Source organism: Clinocottus analis, unplaced genomic scaffold (genome assembly GCF_023055335.1).
Source record: "Clinocottus analis isolate CAN_PGR_092001 unplaced genomic scaffold, fCliAna1.0.p SCAF_73, whole genome shotgun sequence".
Lineage (NCBI taxonomy): Eukaryota > Metazoa > Chordata > Actinopteri > Perciformes > Cottidae > Clinocottus > Clinocottus analis.
Window position 1 is genome coordinate 92,501 of NW_027176233.1, and position 22,500 is coordinate 115,000.

General features: G+C 47.0%; 1 protein-coding gene across 3 annotated transcripts in view; it reads right to left on the reverse strand.

Moving 5' to 3' along the window:
- The window catches only part of LOC137779342 (protocadherin-1-like), a 111,839-nt gene that overhangs the window by 83,080 nt on the left and 6,259 nt on the right, over nucleotides 1-22,500 (reverse strand). For all 3 annotated transcript variants that reach the window (XM_068567001.1, XM_068567002.1, XM_068567003.1), the window contains 3 exons: nucleotides 17,964-18,348; nucleotides 16,826-17,257; nucleotides 10,469-12,655 (listed from right to left, as the gene is read on the reverse strand). In XM_068567001.1, coding sequence (XP_068423102.1) covers nucleotides 10,469-12,655; nucleotides 16,826-17,257; nucleotides 17,964-18,344 — 3,000 coding nt within the window. In that variant the 5' untranslated portion in view covers nucleotides 18,345-18,348. The remainder of the gene's footprint in view (nucleotides 1-10,468; nucleotides 12,656-16,825; nucleotides 17,258-17,963; nucleotides 18,349-22,500) is intronic.

The window sequence follows — 22,500 nt, forward strand, 5'->3', positions numbered from 1 at the left end:
TTATTTAAACTTCATCTTCACTGCGGCTGTTAAATAAATATTGTGCTCATCTTCGTTAGAATAAGACGAGGCTGATTCGGCAGCACAGTGGATTATTTCCATCTTTTCACAATAGATTAAATAAACTGTGTCCAGACTGAGGAGCCGAGGATTAAGAGGGTTTGACTCTGTAATCCTCCAGGAACACAGGAGCCATTGTGGAGTAAAGAAAGCCTTCACATCCTTATTAGTTCAGCTCTGTCTGCTGGATGAGATACAGATTATGAACTATTAGTACACGAGCTGCCGCACCAGACACACAGAAGCAATGAAGTTATTAATTGATTCTCATGAGAAACACCTTAAATATGACTTAAATTAATGGGTCCATACCTCTGACATCACTTCCTGTTAAGAGCATCTTATTATACACATCATCACGAGATGAAAAAATTATGTTCATTAAAAAAAATTAAAAACTCTGCAAAAGAGATTTGTGAGACATTCTTCACTATTTAACTGAACAGGAAATAATCTGCAGATTAATCCTGGATGGAGAGAATAATTCAAACTTTGAGCTGAAGTGGTTCTAAAAGAGGAAGCAAACAAACTGAAACTCACTTTCACACTTTTTTCTTTTAACCTTTTGCTGAAGGAATCCATCCTGTAAAACCTGGAAATAAAATAAAGTTCAGAATCTATAAATATATTTTCTCTCCTGCAAAACCATCAAATCCTCCAGCAGCTGATTAGAGAAAGGGGAGGAGGAGGAAGAGGAGGAGGAGGAGGAGGAAGATCAGGTTCAGACACGATGTCCGACGGCGAGCGGCTGATTTTTATCGACTGCTCGACACAAAGCGGGAATCGAACGCCGGCTAAAAATAGAAGTGGGAGGACAGAACAGGACGATTCCAGTGTGTGTGTGTGTGTGTGTGTGTGTGTGTGTGTGTGTGTCTCGGCACAACTATGGCTCTCGGCTCTCACCGTCATCATTAGCTTAGCGATGCTAACCCAAGTCACGGGACACATGGAGGAAGGAAGAAAGAAAGAAGAGGAGGAGGAAAACTATGAGGATGAAGAGGAAGAGGGGGAGGAAGATGAGGAGGAGGAGGAGGAGGAGGAGGAGGAGGAGGAGGAGGAAGAAGGGGCTCTCCTGCTGAGCGGCCTGCTGGGAAACAAATGGCTTTAACCACCAAAAGGAAAGCATTTGGACGAGGGAGGAGAGCAGCGTGCGGTCTGGACTCCATGAGAGAAATAACACTGTGGTGAAGTCTACGTAGTACTGAGAAGACTTCACTGAATACTACTACACACTGAATACTACTACACACTGAATACTACAAGTGAATACTTCTACCACTAGCGAGGGAATCAGAAATTTGAATGATGCCCCCCCCCCCGCCCCTCCCGCCGTCTGTCTGCTGCCTGCGTGACCTTTGACCTCCAGCAGCACAGAGTCTGTCCCCGTGAGCGTGACCTCTGGCGTGACCTTTGATGTGACCTCTGGGCCTCCAGCTCTCCTTCCACAAGCTCATTAGGAGCGTCAGGGGGATGTGATCACACACATCAACCGAGATGCCGGGGGGTCAAAGGTCACCTCAGAAGCTCGTTAGCGAGCCGTGACGAAGCCTTTAGGTCCAAACATGAATACTCTATGTACTTAACGTAGTACTCATAGTGACGTTGTACTCTGTTCCTATGTTTGAATGCAGAAACATCTTCAGCCCGTGTGTGTGTTTAGTAGCACACACACACACACACACACACACACACACACACACACACACACACACACACACAGCAACAATTAGGCTAATTAATTAATTTGTGGGGTTCAAGTTTCAATTCCATCAGATTAAATTAGATAATTAACAAGCAGCTTTCTGGGGGCCTCACACACACACACACACACACACACACACACTCACACACACACACACACCCTTGTTTACCGACCAGGGTTAGTGAATACGGCTCGTTTGGGAAACAAATTACTTGATTAAGCCCCGCCCACTTCCTCCCGAAGCACCTCGCCAGCTATTGGACGGCTGAGAGATTGACAGCTCGTCAGCCCCGCCCACCTGTTGAGTCCCAACGACCGATAGAAATGAGGGGCGAGCGTTTGTCACGTAACAAGCCGACGCTAACCGCGTTTCCATAGAGTTCCACTAGCATTATGCTAACGGGAGCTCCGGCCTGTATACTGGAGGATGAACTAAATGTAATGAAAACAAACAGAAGTTTGCTACTTCATTATTAAAACACACACACAGACACACACACACACACACACACACACACACACACACACACACACACACACACACACACACACACACACACACACACACACACATACATCATCTGTTTCAGGTCAATCAATGTTCAGATTCCCCTCGAGGCTCCGAAATACATGTCACTCATCTGTGTGTGTGTGTGTGTGTGTGTGTGTGTGTGTGTGTGTGTGTGTGTGTGTGTGTGTGTGTGTGTAACCCAGAAACTGGGGTCCAGAGTGTGTGTCCTGGTTTACATGGTAACCCAGTTGATCAGCAGGGTGACGTCCAGCGTCCTGATAGATGATGAATGAATGAATTATCTGGATCATTTTGGATACATTTTTTAAATTATACTTATTTAGGAGTCAAGCACGTCCGTTAGCTTAGCTTAGCATAATGACTGGAAACGGGTGGAAACAGCTAGCGTGTCTCCGTCGCATTGTTAGTGTGACGTCATGAATAACAACAACATACTTGTTTTGGTCTTAATACAATTAAATGGAACACACACACACACACACACACACACACACACACACACACACGTCAAACCCAGCAGGGTGATGTCAACCCCCCCCCCCCCCCCCCCACCCCTCTCCCCCCCTCCATGTGGACTAATCGATGGCGCCGTTTGCTCATAGACTACTGAAGAGCTTCAGATACATTATGAGAGTGTGTGTGTGTGTGTGTGTGTGTGTGTGTGTGTGTGTGTGTGTGTGTGTCTGTGTGTCTGTGTGTCTGTGTGTCTGTGTGGCCCTGAAACCAGAGCTCATACAAAGTTAATCCTCACGCTGCTGACTTCTAACTTATTTAAATCTTCTTGGGCTTCATCTCCTCAGCGAGGCTCAGAAACACAAAACCTCTAAAACGCCGGCATCGAACCCGCGGCCCTCGCACGACAAACAAAGCTCCGAAATTCGTAGAAATCCCACGAAATGATCGCGAATGAGCATCGAAGTATTCACGAAACCAGGAAGTGTGAAGAGCACGGCTGTCTTTTCAAAATAAACTATATTCATATATTTATAAACACATTTCCTGTAAGTAGTTGTTCTACCTGCCGTCTCGGCCGCCGGCGTGGGAAGAGTCCGTCAGGACGATCTCACAGCTCAACGGCCTCGATCGTTAAAACTAAATCGGTTCATTAATCTAAATTAATTGGTCCGGGAAAAGATTACGGAGCATCAAAACGGCTGAAATGTTCAACATATACATAAGTACATAAAAACTCAAAAGTCAAATCCAAAAGTCCAGAGGTCAAAGGTCAAATAACCAGACGCTCGTCTCGAGCCTGGAGGTCAAAGGTCAAAGCGGCGGCTCGAGTGTTGCAGGCTGCAGATCATGACTGAAGGTAATGAGACAATTTGGCTCTTTACAACTCACCTCTGATGTCAACACACACATGCATGCTTATACACACATACACACACACACTCACTCACTCACACACACGCCTGAGCGGCACTGGAGGCGGTTAAGTGTTTCTCAGAGGCGTTTAGGGACTTTCTGCCTCTTCCAGCTGTCAGAACCAAAATTCAATGATGGACGATGATTGGCTGTGGCTGCCAAGCGTATACACACACACACACACACACACACACACACACACACACACACACACACACACTGAACACACACGCTTTCCTGGAGCTGCTAGTGAAATATTCAGTGCTGCGCTCACTAAAGGCAGCTCATCTGCCTCAAGACATTTACACCTCATTTTGGCAATTTAGTGTGGCATTCCTCCTCCAGCCCGACACACACACACACACACACACACACACACACTAAAGTAAAGCTAGTTAATTCCAGCCTCAGTGTACTTCTACAGCGCTAAACTCTGTCAGTAGTTCTCTCAGGCAGCGTTCATACCCAAGCTAAAATGTGTGTGTGTGTGTGTGTGTGTGTGTGTGTGTGTGTGTGTGTGTGTGTGTGTGTGTGTGTGTGTGTGTGTGTGTGTGTTAACTGTGAAGAAGCAGGCCATCAAGCTCTCATTAACACACTAACCTGTTAGCTAAAATGCTAACAAGCCTGTTTACTAAACAACACACTAGCTAACCATCACCGGGTCATTTGTCAGCTAAATGGCTAACTAACAAACTTACCTGCTAACTATATTAGCAAAACCTCTGCTTGCTAACTAACTAACCCTCTAGTTAACCTGCTAACCAGCCCCCTTAACCAGCTAGCGCGGGGAGCGCTTCATTTACTCACCTCCACAGCTGAACTCTCTGCCTTCTGCCGGTTGCGTTCCAACGAGGCTAACGAGCTAAAGGCCCGTTAGCACACAGTGTCAACAAAGTGCAACACTGTAAACAAAACAAACAAACATATGTCTAATGCTCCTGTCGGAGAGAATCCATCAGAAACAGATCAGAAAAGCTTAAAAAGGTAAAATATTAAAGGCAGTCTGCCGCTGGAGATTCAAAGCTTTAGAGCCCGCCTCCTGCGGATACGTTGACCGGATCCGAGCTCACTGATTGGTCACCAGCCAGCCAATGGGGGAGCCAGGCTCTGACCAATAGCAGAGCAGAAGGCGGGCTCTCAACCGGTTTAACTATTCTTATCGTTTCATTTAGTCTTTTCATATTATTTTTTTTAATATTATTTTTCAGATCACTTTGTATGTATTTTATTGCATATTATTTGGTGTTATTATTTGTATTGTTTCATGAAGATATTATAGCTTAATGATTTCATGTTTTATTTAGTTTTAAACCATCACACTATTTCATTTGTACGTGGTCATTGCACATTATATTTGTATTTATTATTTGTGTTATTATATAGTATTTTTTGCATATATTTTAGTACTATTAACACGAGTTACGTAACCTCTCTTGTTTGTATTGTTATAGATTTTATTGTTTCTGTTTCGTGAAACAAATCAAGTTTTTCGTGAGAGAAACAAACTGAGGGGACAAACTACCCAGAAGGCCTTGCAGCAGCACGGCGGCATGCCATGTTTGTTTATCGGGTCGGTGGGAGTCGCTCCGCCGGCCTGACGACGAACACGACGAAGGACACACACAATTTACCTGTCACACACACGCAAACACACACGGAAACACACACGGCTTCACCGCATGACCTCAGGCGGAATGCAAAGCGTAAGCAAACACTGATGAAAGAGGAGTGTGTGTGTGTGTGGTCTGTGTGTGCGTGTGTGTGTGTGTGTGTGTGTGTGTGTGTGTGTGTGTGTGTGTGTGTGTGTGTGTGTGTGTGTGCATGTCTGAACATGCCTCTGCTCCCCAAAGGAAGGTTTCAGGTCCCATAGGTGAGTTTCCAGGTGAGTCCTGTTGTGTCTGCAGCACTTTACCTGCTGTCAGTGTGAATGACAGGACAGACACACACACACACACACAGTAACACATATATAACACAAATTAACACACTCAAACACACACTACTACACACACATCACACATTTATGTTATCTCATGAAGGAACTTTCATCCGGAGGTTTTAGATTAAATAGGATTAGGTGTCAGAAGCTTTCCTCCAGATTTTAATCTGACTTTGTTCTTTTGAAGTTTGTTTTTAGTTTTTGTTTTAAACAAATCTGAACTTCTACTTTCAGACAAAAACTCTCAACGTTAAAAACCAGCTGATGAAAACTGAACTGTTTCCTTAAAGGGGCAGTGAGTGTTTGTAAACACCAGCTGGCTCCTCCCCCACAAACCCCTCCCTCTCTAGATGGCCCCTCCCCCTCCTTCCAGAAGAAGAAGAAGAAGAAGAAGAAGAAGAAGAAGAAGAAGAAGAAGAAGTCACAGATGTGTTTTAACGTGCAACCTCAATCCTGTAGTTTGACCTCCAGAGATTAGGACAAGCCGATAATCCGACTGATGCGATGCACAAGATGTGTTGTGTCTTTATTGTTGTTGTTGTTGTTGTTGTTGTTGTTGTTGTTGAAGCATTTTCTTGTTTCTGACGCTGGGTGAGTTCTTTCTTGCAATAAAAACCGACGGAGGAGAAATTAAAAGAAAAGAAAAGAAGAAATAAAACAGATCTGAGGTCAGCCAGAGGATTAGAGAGACAGCTGTTCACTGAGCGCACACACACACACTTACAGTCTCACACACACACACACACACACACACACACACACTTACAGTCTCACACACACACACACACACACACTTACAGTCTCACACACACACACACTTACAGTCACACACACACTCAAACACAGATGACAACAACAAGCCCACAACCCATGATGTAGGATGTTAACTAGCCAACAACCCACTAGTTACAGTGCTAACCAACCCATATCCCACTAGTTACAGTGGTAACTAGCTCACAAACCACGTGTTATTATGTGTAGTTGTTTGTGCTTCCCTTCAACTGCTCTTCTTCCTCCTCTTCCTCTTTCCAAGCCGGCATTTACTGTCACTGTGTGTGTGTGTGTGTGTGTGTGTGTGTGTGTGTGTGTGTGTGTGTGTGTGTGTGTGTGTGTGTGTGTAGCCTTAGGCCTGATTCCGTTCCACTTCGCTTGTGTGGTTGGAGCAGGTGGTGAGACTACACACACTAACACACACACACAATGACACGCTAACAAATGTATGTTTCCTGTTTGTTTTTTATTTCTGGCTCCACATAAAAGTAACACGCACACACACGCACACACACACACACACACACACACACACACACACACACACACACACACACACACACACACACACTCAGATCTTTGTATTGAGTCCTCTCAGTGACTCCAACGCGATCACAGCGATGAGGGGGCGACCGAGATAGACAGAGAGAGAGAGAGAGAGAGAGAGAGAGAGAGAGAGAGAGAGAGAGAGAGAGAGAGAGACACACACACACACACACAGGTTGAGTATCTCACCTGTGTGACACACCCGGATTACATCATGCTGAGTGATGCTGCTGGTCAGGAATGTGTGTGTGTGTGTGTGTGTGTGTGTGTGTGTGTCTGACAAAGGGTCCTTTGTGACCAGGTACCTTCACTTGTTCTAAACTGTGAAGCACAACCCGGTACAAAATACTACCGTCCTCCATATATTATGTTTTATTGTATTATATTATATTATGTTAAATGTTATTATATTATATATGATATTATATTATGTTAAATTATATTATATTATATATCATATTATATTATGTTAAATTATATTACATGAGTCATAAATGATGTCATAAATAAACCTGCAGCTTGTTGACAGCAGCGGGCGGAGGGATACGCCAAGAAAGTAGATCTGAGCAAACACTTTGCTGCTCGTCAAATAGTTCCTCTGATTGATTACATGGAAACATGTGACTGTGTGTGTGTGTGTATGTGTGCATGTGTGCGTGTGCATGTACATGTCTGTGCATGTGTGTGTGTGTGTGTGTGTGAGAGAGATGATAGCAAACATCTTATATAAACTGAATTACAACACACACACTTCATTCAAAGGGCACAGTCTCATAGAAGGACGGATTGTTCACTAGTATGAGTCAGCACACACACACACACACACACGGGTCGTTGTGTTACCATGGAGACAGCCGAGTTGGTCAGCGTAACAGCGAGGGAGGACTGCTAATGAGGACTGAAGGGGGCGGGGCTCCTTGACCTCTGACCTCGTCACTCTGCGATGCTAACAGCGTGTTCCTGACCCGACCGGCTCAGAGCCACACACACACACACACACACACACACACACACACACGCACACAGCGCGTGTGTGTGTGTGTGTGTGTGCAGGTGGCATGCCAACAGGTAGGCAGCTGCAAAGAGTAACTAAACCAGCCAATCCAGCTGCACTCCACCAGGTCACATGACTCCACCAGGTCACATGACTCCACCAGGTCACATGACTCCACCTGCTCTTCATGTTGAGATGTTCATGGTCTGTAATGTAGCATGAAATCATGGCGGAATTAGCAAGCTAACTAGCTACGATCCAATAAAACATCTTGATCCTTTTTTTATTGTTTCATCTGGTGTCTTTTCCTCTCAGGTGCATTCCGGGATCTCCGGCGGCGGTGCGAGCGTCTTGCTCAAGAGCACGGCGGCAATGGAGGCGGAGCCAGATTCAAGCTTTAAATATTTATTAGCCTTTTCATACCAAACTCTGAAAAACATCCATTTACTGTCGAATGACTGTGAACACATCAAATAAACTGCGATCATAACTCTCTGCTGCGTGATCAATAATGTACGATCCATTAGGAGATGAACACTAAACATTAAAGACTCCACTATAGAGGCTCCTTTCTGTGTTTATATTCGTCTGCACATCCTAGCTGCTTATTTGTGTTTATTGTGTCGCCTTCAAAATAAAACATTACAGATTATAAAGTCAGAAAAATTATGAATTTAATGTTTTTTATTCTGAAAATAAAACTTTTTCTCATATTGTTCATGTTTTGCTGTCGTGGTTTGATAAAGTTGCTTCAAGCATCTCACACATTTTTCTCTCTGTGAGTGAAGGATGGACATGAAGGTGGTGACGCTCCCGGCGTTCCCAGCGTTCCCAGCATTCCCAGCGTTCCCAGCGCTCCGTAGCCCCGCCCACCTCCCAGTGAATGCACAGAGCGCCGCTTCTTCAATGTTTTTAACCAAACATGTTTTATTGAAATAAAATCTGCTTTTGAGGCAAAATAAAAAATAAAAAGCATTATGAAAAAAAAACACTGTACATGTATTTAGCCCAGAGAAGAAGAAGCAGATGATGAAGATGATGAAGATCACATGACTGAGCAGGTGTGTGACGCCGCCTGGCTTTTGAAATATGAACCCGGCAGGAAGTCACTGCTCCAACACGGAAACAGGTGTGTGTTTATTTGTGTGTGAGAGAGTCTTTGGTACAGGTGAACACACGTCTTTAGCTCTATGTTAAACACACACTCTCTCTCTCTCTCACACACACACACACACACACACAGGTGAATAAGTACAGATCACACCGGTGAACACACCTGCATGTGATTGATTGTCTCCACAGAGTTTTTCACAGTGAACGTTTTTAATTAATCACAAAAACAGCGTAAAAAGCCCCCCCCCCCTCTTTTGTACATTAAATAGAATAGAGCAAGGCACTCTGGGTAAAACAAGGCAGCAAGGCAGGCGACTGGAAAAACATACCTGCCATGAATCTGTGCAAACAATTGACTTCTTAAAACCGGCTGACGAGGCGTTCAGGTGTCTCCGTGTACCTTTGAACAACCCTCTATAGCTCCTCCCCCTTTAGGAACGAGCCTAAATAGCTCCTCCCCCTTTGGGAACGAACCTCCATAGCGCCTCCCCCTTTGGGAACCACCCTCCATAACTCCTCCCCCTTCAGGAACCACCCTCCATAACTCCTCCCCCTTTCTGAACAATCGTTCAGGAAGGGGGAGGAGCTCTGCAGGATCGTAAGGAAGTTGGAAAGGGTACCCTCCTTAGCTCCTCCCCTTCCTGAATGTCCCTCCCAAGCTCCTCCCCCTTTAACCACCCCACTGAGCTGGAATGACCTTAAGACGGTCGGGGACCGGGTGGAGGAGCTCTGAAGCGCCGCCCAGTCCGGCCCAAACGGAGAGAAAACAACACTCCCGAAAATAATAAAAACAACAACAATAAATCATGAATTCACAGTCGCTCGTCTTCGTCAAAGAGCCGATCCGACCACAAGCAGCTTTCACAGGAAAATAAAACAAAAACCTTGTGTCAGCTGAGTGAAAAGAGACTGAAAGAACAATAAAGACAGGAAAAAAAACTGCTCCTTCATTTAAAATGTGACGACCCAGAGGAGGAAGAGACCGTATGGGGTTACCAACACCTTCATATGTCCAGAACACACACACATACACACACACACACACACACACACACACACACTTTTTGTTGTTCGCTCGCTTTTGAAGAATTTAAACAAACACAAAAAAACAAAAACAGACAGAATATTGAAAAAAAAAATCAGGCTCATCATAGTTCATTTTCTGGGCGGTAAAATATGAATAAACCCATATTTGGTATTTCCCTTCTTGTGATATTTCATGGTGTGAGAACAAAAAACTAAAACAGAAATGAAAAAAAAACACACAACCGAAACCAAAAGATGAAGACAGCGGTTGATGGTGGTGGTGGTGGTGGGGTCAGTGCAGCTTTGTGGGCGGAGGGATACCGGCTGTGCCAAAAAACAAAGTCCCGGCGACTACCACACCTGCTTGGTCCAATAGATGTCCCTGTTGTAACCGGGCGTGTTTGCGTAGTCTCCTACCTGTTTGCTGCTGTATTTGGGCGGGTTGTTGGCCTTGTAGCTGTAATCCGAGTATTGGTCGGAGCCCGTGGAGTTGTTGTCGCCCGTCCCCACGAAGGTGTTGGTGGCCGGCAGGTCTTGGACGGCCTGGTGCTTCTTGGAGGCGCCGGGCGACTGCGGCTGCAGCTGGATGGAGGGCAGCGGGGAGTTGGAGCGGTAGTGCCGGCCCAGGTCGGGGCTCCCCGGCGGGTAGTTGAGGGGCAGGTGGATCCGGGGGCTGTCGGCGACGTCCTCGTCGATGAGGTTGAACTTGAGGCCCTTCTGCAGGCCGGCCTCGGAGTCCTCCTCCAGCGGCTTCGCCGGCTTGGGCGCCTTCCCCTTCTTGCTCTTCTTCCCTTTGCCGCTCTTGGGCCCCTGCTTGGGCGCGTACAGGTCCTTGCTCTCCTTCTTGCCGGCCTGGTAGCCGCTCTTGGCGTCCTTCTGCAGCCGGTGCCGGATGACCACCACGGCCACGATGACCAGGATCACGCCGGCGATCCCCGCCAGGCTGCCGTACAGGATGTTGCTGCGCTGGGCGAGCGCGTAGTTGGGGTCGCCGGCGATGTCCCGGTCCAGCGGCGTGTAGAGGCTGTGGCCGACCAGCGCCTCGATGAGCGACACGTTGGACTTGGTGTCGTTGACGAAGACGTGGACCAGGGCGGTGGTGTGGCGGGGGGGCTTGCCCTTGTCGCTGACCTTCACCACCAGGCGGTGCAGCCCGTTGTGCTTGCCGGTGAACTCCTGCACCAGCGTGATCTCCCCGCTGTCCGGCGAGATGTGGAACAGGCCGTACGGGTTCCCGCCCATGATGGTGTAGAGCAGCTCGGCGTTGAGCCCGGAGTCGATGTCCTCGGCCTCCACCACCTCCACGCTGGTGTCCGGCGGCGTGACGGGCGACATGTAGGTGTAGGAGGAGTTGGCCGGCTTGGTGACGTAGGGCGCGTTGTCGTTCTCGTCCAAGACGTTGATGGTCACGCCCACGTAGGAGGACCGGGCCGGGTCGCCGGCGTCCACGGCCTTCAGCCGGAAGGTGTAGGTGCTCTCCTTCTCGCGGTCGAAGGAGATGCTGGACAGGATGGTGCCCGTGCCGTTCTGGATCAAGAACTTCCCGTTGTCCGGCTCCACGTACAGCCTCACCCGGGCGTTCTCGCCCTCGTCGGCGTCGGTCACCGTCACGACGCCGACGGGGTTGAGCGGGGGCATGTTCTCGATGACGGAGAAGCTGTAGCCGCTCAGCATGAACTTGGGGTCGTTGTCGTTGCGGTCCAGGACGTTGACCCGCACGGTGGCGGTGCCGGTTTTGCTCGGGACGCCTTTGTCCGCCGCCGCCACGCGGAACTCGTAGCGCTGCGTCTCCTCGCGGTCCAGCAGGTTCCTCACACGGATCTCCCCGGTGTCGGCCTGGATGTCGAAGAGCCGAGTGGCCGCCGGGTCGATGATGCTGTAGGCCAGCTCCGCGTTGGTGCCGCTGTCCGCGTCCGCCGCCACCACGTCCAGCACCTTGTCGCCCGGCTGGTTGCCCTCGGGGAAGTCCACCTCCAGCACCGCGGGGGAGAAGACCGGCGCGTTGTCGTTCATGTCCGTGACCTGCACCTTGAGGGAGTTGGAGCTGGACAGTGCCGGGTTCCCCGAGTCCACCGCGACTATCTCGATCCTGTAATCCCGGACACGCTCGTAATCCAGCGGCGTGGTAGTCTGCAGGAAGTACTTCCTCTTCCGGTCGTTGGCCGACTCGCTGGCGGGCCGGAGCTGGAAGGGGACGTCGCCGGCGACCACGCAGGTCACCACCGCGTTCTCCCCCTCGTCGCGGTCCGACACCTGGACCAGCGCCACCGGCGTGCCGATGGGCATGTCCTCGGAGATGTTGGCCACGCCGTCCTGGTGCGTCACCAGGCCGATGCCGCGGATCTCGATGGCCGGCGCGTTGTCGTTCTGGTCGCGGACGTTGACGGTCACCAGCACCTTGGAGCTCTTGGAGTTGGGCCCGCGGTCTTTGGCCACCACGAAGAACTTGAGGAAGCTCTCCTCCTCGCGGTCCACCAGGCCCTTGACGTAGATGACGCCCGTGGAGCGGTCGATGCGCAGCAGCCTCTGCACGGCCTCCGACGCCTGATGGAGGCTGTAGTCGATCTCCCCGTTGGTGCCGGTGTCCGCGTCGTTGGCTCGGACCTGAAAGACCACGAGAAGAAGGGTTTTTGAGACCACAACGGGAAAAAGAAACACACAAAATGGTTGTGCAATTATCCCATTATACCCTCAGTTAGACATTAATGACTCTTTTAGATTCTTTGACTTACAAAGATCATTACTAATGCAACGCTGCAAAGCTCTTTTCCTGTGGGGGAGGGGCTGGGGGAGGGGGGTCTGTGTGAAACATAATGGACGATCAAAGCCGAGTGCACACGCCCAACAACCGCTAACGGCCCGTTGCATTGGATCATTGGCATCTAATGGGCAGATGAGTGATGGTAATGCTCCTCTCGTTATCTGGGAAAGAAAGAACCTGCTCCTTGGGGCCCATTAGGAGGCGGAGACACATTCTGACCAATGGATCTCCAGGACCTTCCATGACTTTCCATGATTTTTCCATGACTTTTAACCACATTTCCATGACTTTGAACCAAATATCCATAACTTTAAACCAAATTTCCATGACTTTTAACCATAATTCCATGACTTTAAACCACATTTCCATGACTTTAAACCACATTTCCAGGACTTTAAACCTAATTTCCATGACCTTTAACAATTTTTTTCCAGGCCTTGAAGAAATTTCAATGAATTTTCCAGGTTTTCCACGCCCGAAGCCTGGAGCGATTAGGGGTCCTATTAGGAGTTCTATTAGGGGTCTTATTAGGGGTCATATTAGGAGTTCTATTAGGGGTCTTATTAGGGGTCCTATTAGGGGTTCTATTAAGGGTCCTATTAGGGGTTCTATTAGGAGTTCTATTAGGGGTTCTATTAGGAGTTCTATTAGGGGTTCTATTAGGAGTTCTTTTAGGGGTTCTATTAGGGGTCCTATTAGGGGTTCTATTAGGGGTCCTATTAGGGGTTCTATTAGGAGTTCTATTAGGGGTCCTATTCAGGGTCCTATTAGGAGTTCTATTAGGGGTCTTATTAGGGGTTCTATTAGAGGTGCCATCCGTCAGCAGAACGTCTCTCAGCGCGTCCTCGTTAGCACGTCTAATAGTTTTTGAGTGCATCGGTTCTGCCGCTGTGCAGAGGCGCCGTGTGGGTCCTAAATGAACTCGTTGTTGAACAGATGATTTAAATGTCCCGGCGCTGCTGGCTCAGCGCTTTCTTCCCGGGCTTCACCTGGGACTTACAGCGATGTAAGGAGGGGGATTTTACTTTAAGGCCATTATTCCTTTTTAGAGCAGAACTGGGCCAAGCGTGCACTCAGCAAAAATAATCTCCTCGAAAATTTAAGTCCTCGCTTTCTTACAAAAGAAGAAAAAAGAAATCTGCCAGCTGGGATTATTTAAGCAGATTTAAACAAAAAAAATGAAGTTATTGGAGCCAAGGACACTTTTTAAAAAGGTATAATTGAGACGTTTTGAGACTTTTAATACACTTGTTTCTTTCCAAAGGTTAGAGGATGAGATTGATAGCAGGATAAGTAGCCTGTTAGCTTGGCATGAAGATTTCTAGAGCTTTGGAGGTGCTGGTAGACACTCTTTATGCTAAGCTAAGCTAACTGCAGCTTCACATTCATTGAGTGGAAGTGATCTCCTCATATAACAAAATCATTTCTGTGAGATACAAAATGTGTATTTTAATGTCGAGCTGAAATTTTGGGGGAAATATATGCATTTTATGGGATGAAAAATAATAATATGAATCTTAATTTGTTCATATTGTGTAGCTCTTTTCATCAATGCTTTACATATTTAATAATTACAAACAGAAAACCTTCCTTTTCCAAATAAAATAAAATGGTGTGAAGAATTTATTCTCAGCAATAAAGCTATAAATGTTCCTGTACCTTTTGTGCCATGTGTTCCAGTAGTAATATTAACCCCAAATGAGTTCTAATACTTATTACTTAATACTTGTATTATTTTATATGATTCTTTTGAGAATGTTCTTGGGAATAAAATGTATATTTTCAAAAAATCCCTTTTATACCATATTGTGATCATAACTATGAACATCCACCATGATATGAGCAAGATTCCCCCCAAAATGCCTCCTGTAGTTGTTTAAATTGTTTAGTTTAGCGCCTTAACAATAACCCTCATACTAATAACACACCTTTTTGGAAAGATTAGGACCTACAGATTCATAATCTGCAATAAAAGTCACAATCCAACAAAGCATTGGCAAGTTAGGAAGGAGTTTCAGTCAAAAAAAATGATGTCATTTGGTTCAAAAATGGAAGAATTACTTATTTTATGGCAAAACTGATTAGGGCATGCTGGGTATTGAAATGTTCACAGGCTTCCACACTTTTTGTATGCTGAAAAAAAGCTGTGCAGGTACTAATAGAAGAAAATGAATGACTTGTATTACTTTGTTAGACTCCCACAAGCCCGTAGGGTCACCGGGGTGCGTCCTCAAGGGTTTAGTGAAATGTTACGAGCGCAGGAAGCCCCGCCCCCACGGCGAGAAGAAGCGACGACTCCTCCCCCTCCGACTTCCTGTCCCTCCTGACCCTCCTCACCCCGAACGTCACCAGGCGGGTGAATCATTGACGGCTTCTGAGAAGCAAAGCGTTGGACGGCGAGCTTGGCGGCGCTCCAAGGCCGCTCGGCAAATAAAAACCTCTTTATCACGCGGTTAACGATTAACCAGCCGCTGAAAACCTGCAGCCAGCGAGCGCTGGGTTTTAATTGATTCATCCAGAAATATCTCATCTCTTTCACCGTCTTTCTTCCTCTCTTTTTATCTGTTAGGGATGAGAGAAGATGACTCTGTCAATATTCTCAATTACAGCCTGTAATAAAGGTCTCGAATTGAAAGAGAGACGGTTCCTCTGAAGAGAGGGAAGTAAAGCGCGAGGAGCACATTTCAACAATCGTCAAAGAGCTCGAAGGGACTCTCAGTAGATTAAAAAAAAAGGCCTCGAAGCTAACCGTCTTCCTCCCCATTGTGTTTTCACTGCTGGAGGGGAGGAGGCGGGGCTTAGCAGTCACATGACGCGGTGCACCAATCAGGCGCGAGAGCTGCATTTGAATTAACACGAGACGACGGTTGTTTGTCGATCAGATTTGATTTATTGATATCAACCGAGTGATAAAAAATTAGCTACATGTCTTTATCTACAAGTGTTTATAGCTACACAAACTTTAGCTACAAGTGTTTATTGCTACAAGTCTTCATAGCTACATGTATTTATAGCTACACAAACTTTAGCTACACGTCTTTATTGCTACAAGTCTTTATAGCTATATGGCTTTAGCTAAATGTCTTTATAGCTACACAAACTTTAGCTACACATCTTTATTGCTACAAGTCTTCATAGCTACATGTATTTATAGCTACACAAACTTTAGCTACACGTCTTTATTGCTACAAGTCTTTATAGCTATATGGCTTTAGCTAAATGTCTTTATAGCTACACAAACCTTAGCTACATGTCTTTATCTACAAGTGTGTATAGCTACACAAACTTTAGCTACACATCTTTATTGCTACAAGTCTTCATAGCTATATGGCTTTAGCTAAATGTCTTTATAGCTACACAAACTTTAGCTACACATCTTTATTGCTACAAGTCTTCATAGCTACATGTATTTATAGCTACACAAACTTTAGCTACATGTCTTTATAGCTACACAACCGTTAGCTACATGTCTTCATAGCTACACGTCTTCATAGCTACATGTCTTCATAGCTACATGTCTTTAGCTACATGTCTTCATAGCTACATGTCTTTAGCTACATGTCTATAGCTACATGTCTATAGCTAAATGACTTTAGCTACATGTCTTCATAGTTCTGCTCTCTGAAAGGCAATGAGTCCACAATCCAGGGCAAATAATACCAATAATCCCTGCAGATAATCTGACTCAGATTAAGTCGTGCCGCAGGCATGGGGAGTGGGGCAGGAGGGGGCGGGGCGGGAGAGGGGGGGGGGAGTGGCGGCCCGTGTTGGATCCGGGCTCTTCCCGCTCGCCGCCGGCTCAAAGGTGAAGTTGACTCGGTGGTTAATGAGTGACGCTGGAGGCCGATCCCACGGTGTCACCGAGCCAGGAATGTTTGCTCGGTATTCTGGGAAATGTTGCTCAACTGAATCCATATATGTGTAGCGTGTGTCTGCATTGTGTACCTGCAGCACAGAGTGTCCCTGCGGGCTGCGTGTAGCGTGTGTGTAGCGTGTGTGTCTGCGTTGTGTACCTGCAGCACAGAGTGTCCCTGCGGGCTGTTCTCGGGCAGCTCCCCCTCGTAGTGGCTCCTCTCAAACAGCGGCGCGTTGTCGTTCTGGTCGGTGACGGTGACGCGCAGCAGGGCGCTGCTGGCGCGCGCCGGCTGGCCGCCGTCCACCACGCGCACGTTCAGGTCGTACGAGTCCTTGCGCTCGCGGTCCAGGTTGCCCATGACCACCAGCTGGGGCAGCTTCTCGTCCTGGTCCAGCGACACCTGCAGGCCGAACAGCCGGTCGGCGTCCGGGCCGGCGCTCAGCGAGTACTCGGACACGCCGTTGGCGCCGGAGTCCCGGTCGCTCGCCATGGGGATGGAGAACAGGGCGCCCACGTGCGTGTTCTCCGGGATGGACAGCGTGAGGATGGGGGACGAGAACTGAGGCGTGTTGTCGTTGATGTCCAGCACCTGTCCACACAAGCAATGGATTTATACCCAATGTACATGACTTTATACCCAATGTACATGACTTTATACCCAATGTACATGACTTATACCCAATGTACATGACTTTATACCCAATGTACAGGACTTTACAACCAATGTACATGACTTTATACCCAATGTACAGGACTTTACACCCAATGTACATGACTTTACACCCAATGTACATGACTTTACAACCAATGTACATGACTTTATACCCAATGTACAGGACTTTACACCCAATGTACATGACTTTATACCCAATGTACATGACTTTATACCCAATTTACGGGACTTTTAACCCAATTTACAGAACTTTTAGCCCAATTTCCGTGACTTTAAACCCAATTTCTATGACTTTTCACCAACTTCTCATGACTTTAACCCAATTTACATGACTTTAAACCAAATGTCCATGAGCAAACTTTGTGTGAAATGTGTGTGTAAACAGTGATAAAATGTAGTATTTAAACTAACTGAGGATTCAAATGAATGAGAGACAATAGTTTGATTAAAAGAATAAACATTTATATAGATGCCTGTATGTATGCTGCTGATATTTTGAGCCTCTTTCTTTTAAAAGCAGACTCATTATTTCAAACTCAGCGTAAACAAAGTCATGAACACATGAATACAACAGATTCACAACACTTTTCCCAAGTTTTCCGCGACCGTATGGACCCCGTACCTGGATGCGGCCCTCGATGAGCCGCGGGCCCGAGCCCAGCCCGTTCACCATGTCGGTGATGGACACCTCGAACTCCAGGAAGCACTCGTCGCCCTCGAACAGGTTGCGGCAGTCGCGCAGCGTCTCTCGGTCGACGGGGATCTCCGTGGTGTAGATGTCGCCCGTCTTGCCGTCTACGCGCAGGTAGGGCGAGCCCACCTCCAGCTTGTACAGGTGGCCCGTGTCCGGCAGGCCCTGGTCCGCCGCCAGGCTGCCGACCAGCGTGTTGGGCGGCTGCTCCTCGGGCACCCGGTACAGGATGTCGGAGGGCGCCGCCCTGCAGGACGCCGGGTAGAGCGCGAGCGCCAGGGACAGCAGGAAGCACCGCCTCAACGCCGCCATGGCTCTGGAGGAGACGAGAAGGAAGCACGTTAGAGATGAAGGACACGAGGAGGAAGCACGTTAGAGATGAAGGACACGAGGAGGAAGCATGTTAGAGATGAAGGACACGAGGAGGAAACACGTTTTGGATGAAGGAGACGAGGAGGACACACGTTACAGATGAAGGAGACAAGGAGGAAGCATGTTAGAGATGAAGGGGACGAGGAGGAAGCACGTTAGAGATGAAGGACACGAGGAGGAAGCACGTTTTAAACTCTGCTTCCACATCAGAGCTCATGAACTTCGTCTCAGATGCCGAGCTTTCAGCTGGAGGAGTTTCTGAACGCGGGTCGACGAGGTTAATCCTCCTCAGAACACACACACACACACACACACACACACTAGCATGCTGGGCAGGAAGCCTTCCTCATCCTCCTCCTCCTCGCTGTTAGCTCTGCTCTCCTTGTGGGAGTGAAACCATCACCGTGACATACACGGTTAGCGGATCTACTTCCTGTTCAGGACATGAGCGGTCATGTGACGTCTCAGGCGTTTTCATTTAGAACAGAAAGAGTTTCTGTTTTTATAAAAGCAGAGGCGCCACCAGGAGGTCCTCTCGTACTGATTCAGGACCCTTTAGAACCCTTTAGAACCCGTCGGGGCGTCTCTTCGTCGCGGTGCCTTTGAGCTCGATGAGCTCAAGAGGTCAAAGTTCAGTTGACGAAGAAGTAAAATATTCTTCATTCAGATGCAAAAATGTTTGACGCTGTTGTTCGTCTCAAGTGTGTCACACCACATTTCCATGACATGGGAGCTGCTCACTCCCTGCTGTGACACACACACACACACACGCACACCTAATTACCTCTGTGTGAATGTGAATGAGTGTGTGTAAGGGGCGAATGGGGGCGTCGCTGTGTTTACAAGTGTGAATGTGCATGTGAATGCCTGCCTGTATGTGTGTGTGTGTGTGTGTGTGTGTGTGTGTGTGTGTGTGTGTGTGTGTGCGTGTGTGTGTGTGTGCTGAAAGTGAACAAGTGTGTTTCCTTTCTCACATTTTTATGTGAAGCTGCCAAATACCAACAATCCTCTGACCTCTGACCTCATGTGGCATTTAACGCGTCGTTGTGGAGACGGAGCTGAAACACCCGCTTTGAGTACATATATATATATATATATATATATATATATATATATATATATATATATATATATATATATATATATATATGTTTTTTAGCAAAACAACTTCTAATTAAGCAGAAGCTTTCAAACAACTAACGTCTAACAATTTAGTTCAACGGCTATTAGAAAACAATAAATAATTAGTGTTGTTGTTGTTGTTGATTAGCAGCTCGTATCAGGACATATGATTGTAAACACTCAGTGCGTTTACATGCTGGTAATAATTCGAATCTTGCTTTAGTCGGACTATGCTCTCTCTCGGGGCAACTGCTGTTATCCGAATATACATGGCAGTGAATAAATCGAATCATTGGCCGAATGCATGTCATATCCGATACGACAGGTGGCGCTGTTTTCATTACATGTAGTGGTGATACAGCCATCTCCGCTTGACCTCTTCACTCTTCATAATGGAGAGAACCCCGCTAGCTTCGGTGGTTGTCGGGGAGCTAGCAGCAGCGCTAGCTGGCTACATCAGGGAGCTAGCAGAGACACCCACCGAAGGTACTATCGGCTCGTAACCCGACTTTTACGTTTGTTTGTTTCTGCCGGCCGTGACAACTTATCGTCTCTTTCGACTTCCGGACACGACCTGGGAGGGAGGGAGGGAGGGAGGAGGAAAGGAGGGACGGAGGGAGGGAGGGAGGAGGCGGCGGGATCTTGAGCATGCGCACAAACGCATTGTCCAGTTCCGATCCGATTCAGCGTTTACATGCAGCGTTATTCGAATTATCAATCGAATGGAATCGAGTTATCCAGGGGTGTTAATCGGATCGTAGTCGGACCACAGTTATTCGAATAAAGGTGTTTACATGAACTGGATAATTCGATTTTAGTCGGACTAAGCCAGTTATTCGAATCCATGTAACCGCACTGAATGTGAGCAGTGAGCGTAACGTCACAGAGGAGACGCTCTCGAGGTCGAGATGAGTTTGGGAAAAAGAAGGTTGACATGTTTGTTTAAGTGTTCACATGTGTGTGTGTTTAAGTGTGTGTGTGTGTGTGTATTTAACTGTGTGTGTATGTGTGTGTTTAAGTGTGTGTGTTGTCCCTGCTGGGACGGTCCGGGTTAAATCAGACATCGTCCAGCTCGTCCTGTTTCCCACAGTCTGAGTTTTCTCACCAGCCGGCCAGCGTGTGTGTTTAAGTGTGTGAATGTGTTTGTGTGTGTTTTTAAAAGTGTGTGTGTGTGTGTGTGTGTGTGTGTGTGTGTGTGTGTGTGTGTGTGTGTGTGTGTGTGTGTGAGAGACAATACAAGGAAGTAACATTTCCATGTGTAAAGGACCAGCCAGTAAGTGTGTGAGACAAAGGTGTGTTTCATCTGTACATCACAAAGCAGAGAACGGCCTCGTCACGCCCCACAGTGTGTGTGTGTGTGTGTGTGTGTGTGTGTGTGTGTGTGTGTGTGTGTCCATGTTAACGTCCCACCTGCATCACAAGGCAAGCTGCAGCAGCTGAGAACCTCAGAGGTTTAAATAAAAAGGAAATAACTGGACTACAGACCTTTAGACTGGACTACAGACCTTTAGACTGGACTACAGACCTTTAGACTGGACTACAGGTATATTAGCTGGACTACAGACCAGTAGACTGGACTACAGACCTGTAAACTGGACTACACACCTTTAGACTGGACTACAGACCTGTAAACTGGACTACAGACCTGTAAACTGGACTACAGGTATATTAGCTGGACTACAGACCTTTAGACTGGACTACAGACCTGTAAACTGGACTACAGACCTTTAGACTGGACTACAGACCTGTAAACTGGACTACAGGTCTGTAGACTGTGCTAGTGAGCCGGTTCGGCCTTAAGGGTGAGCTGAGGTACTTCCTGGTGCAGACCGGGCCGCGTGCTGTGTTAGAGGGAGTGACCCGGTGAGGACCAGCACCTTCACCTCCATGACAAACAGCCATGACGGTGCTGATCTCCTCCACTGGAGCTGAACGGCAGCAACAGCTTCACTTCTTCCTCAGAGCAGCAGCAGGTTCCACATCCAGCAGCAACGCACCCGCACTTTAACAGGTTGAAGACTTTTCTTAGTCCGTAATGTTTAGTACTTTAGATGTTTAGTACTTAAGATGTTTAGTATTCAAGATGTTTAGTTCTTAAGATGTTTAGTACTTAAGATGTTTAGTATTCAAGATGTTTAGTTCTTAAGATGTTTAGTATTCAAGATGTTTAGTTCTTAAGATGTTTAGTACTTAAAATGTTCAGTACTTAAGATGTTTAGTTCTTAAGATGTTTAGTACTTAAGATGTTTAGTTCTTAAGATGTTTAGTACTTAGGATGTTTAATACTTAAGATGTTTAGTACTTAAGATGTTTCGTTCTTAAGATGTTTAGTAGAGTAAATGCTCATTAATATAGACAACATGTCAATGAGAGCGCCACTTCTTGTTGTTGAAACCTATTTAATGTGTGTGTTTGTGTGGCAAGAAACCAAATGAAAGTCATCTGTGTTGCATGGAGACGTTGCTTTAGTGTGTAATTGCAGTGACGCGTTCTCGGATTACACATCAGACCGATTACACAACGTGAAAACACGACAACTATCCTGTCAAACCTGGAGACAAAACCAGCGCCGCCTGGAAACCGGTTCTGAACGTTTCTGTCTGTCTCATACCTGTGTGTGTGTGTGTGTGTGTGTCTGTGTGTGTGCGTTATAAACTACAGCAACATGAATGTCCAGAGCTTCCTGTTCTCACACACGCGCACACACACGCACACACACGCAAATTCAAAAAATGCTTTGATGGTTTCAGATGTCAGAAAGACAGGATGTTCATGGTCGAGGTGAGCTCTCTGTGGACAGCGTGTGTGTGTGTGAGAGTGTGTGTGTGTGTGTGTGTGGTCCCCCCGCCCTGCAGCACAAAGGGGATTACTCTAATGACTCCATTCAGTGCCATTGTTTGATTCACACACACACACACACACACACACACACACACACACACACACACACACACACACACACACACACACATAC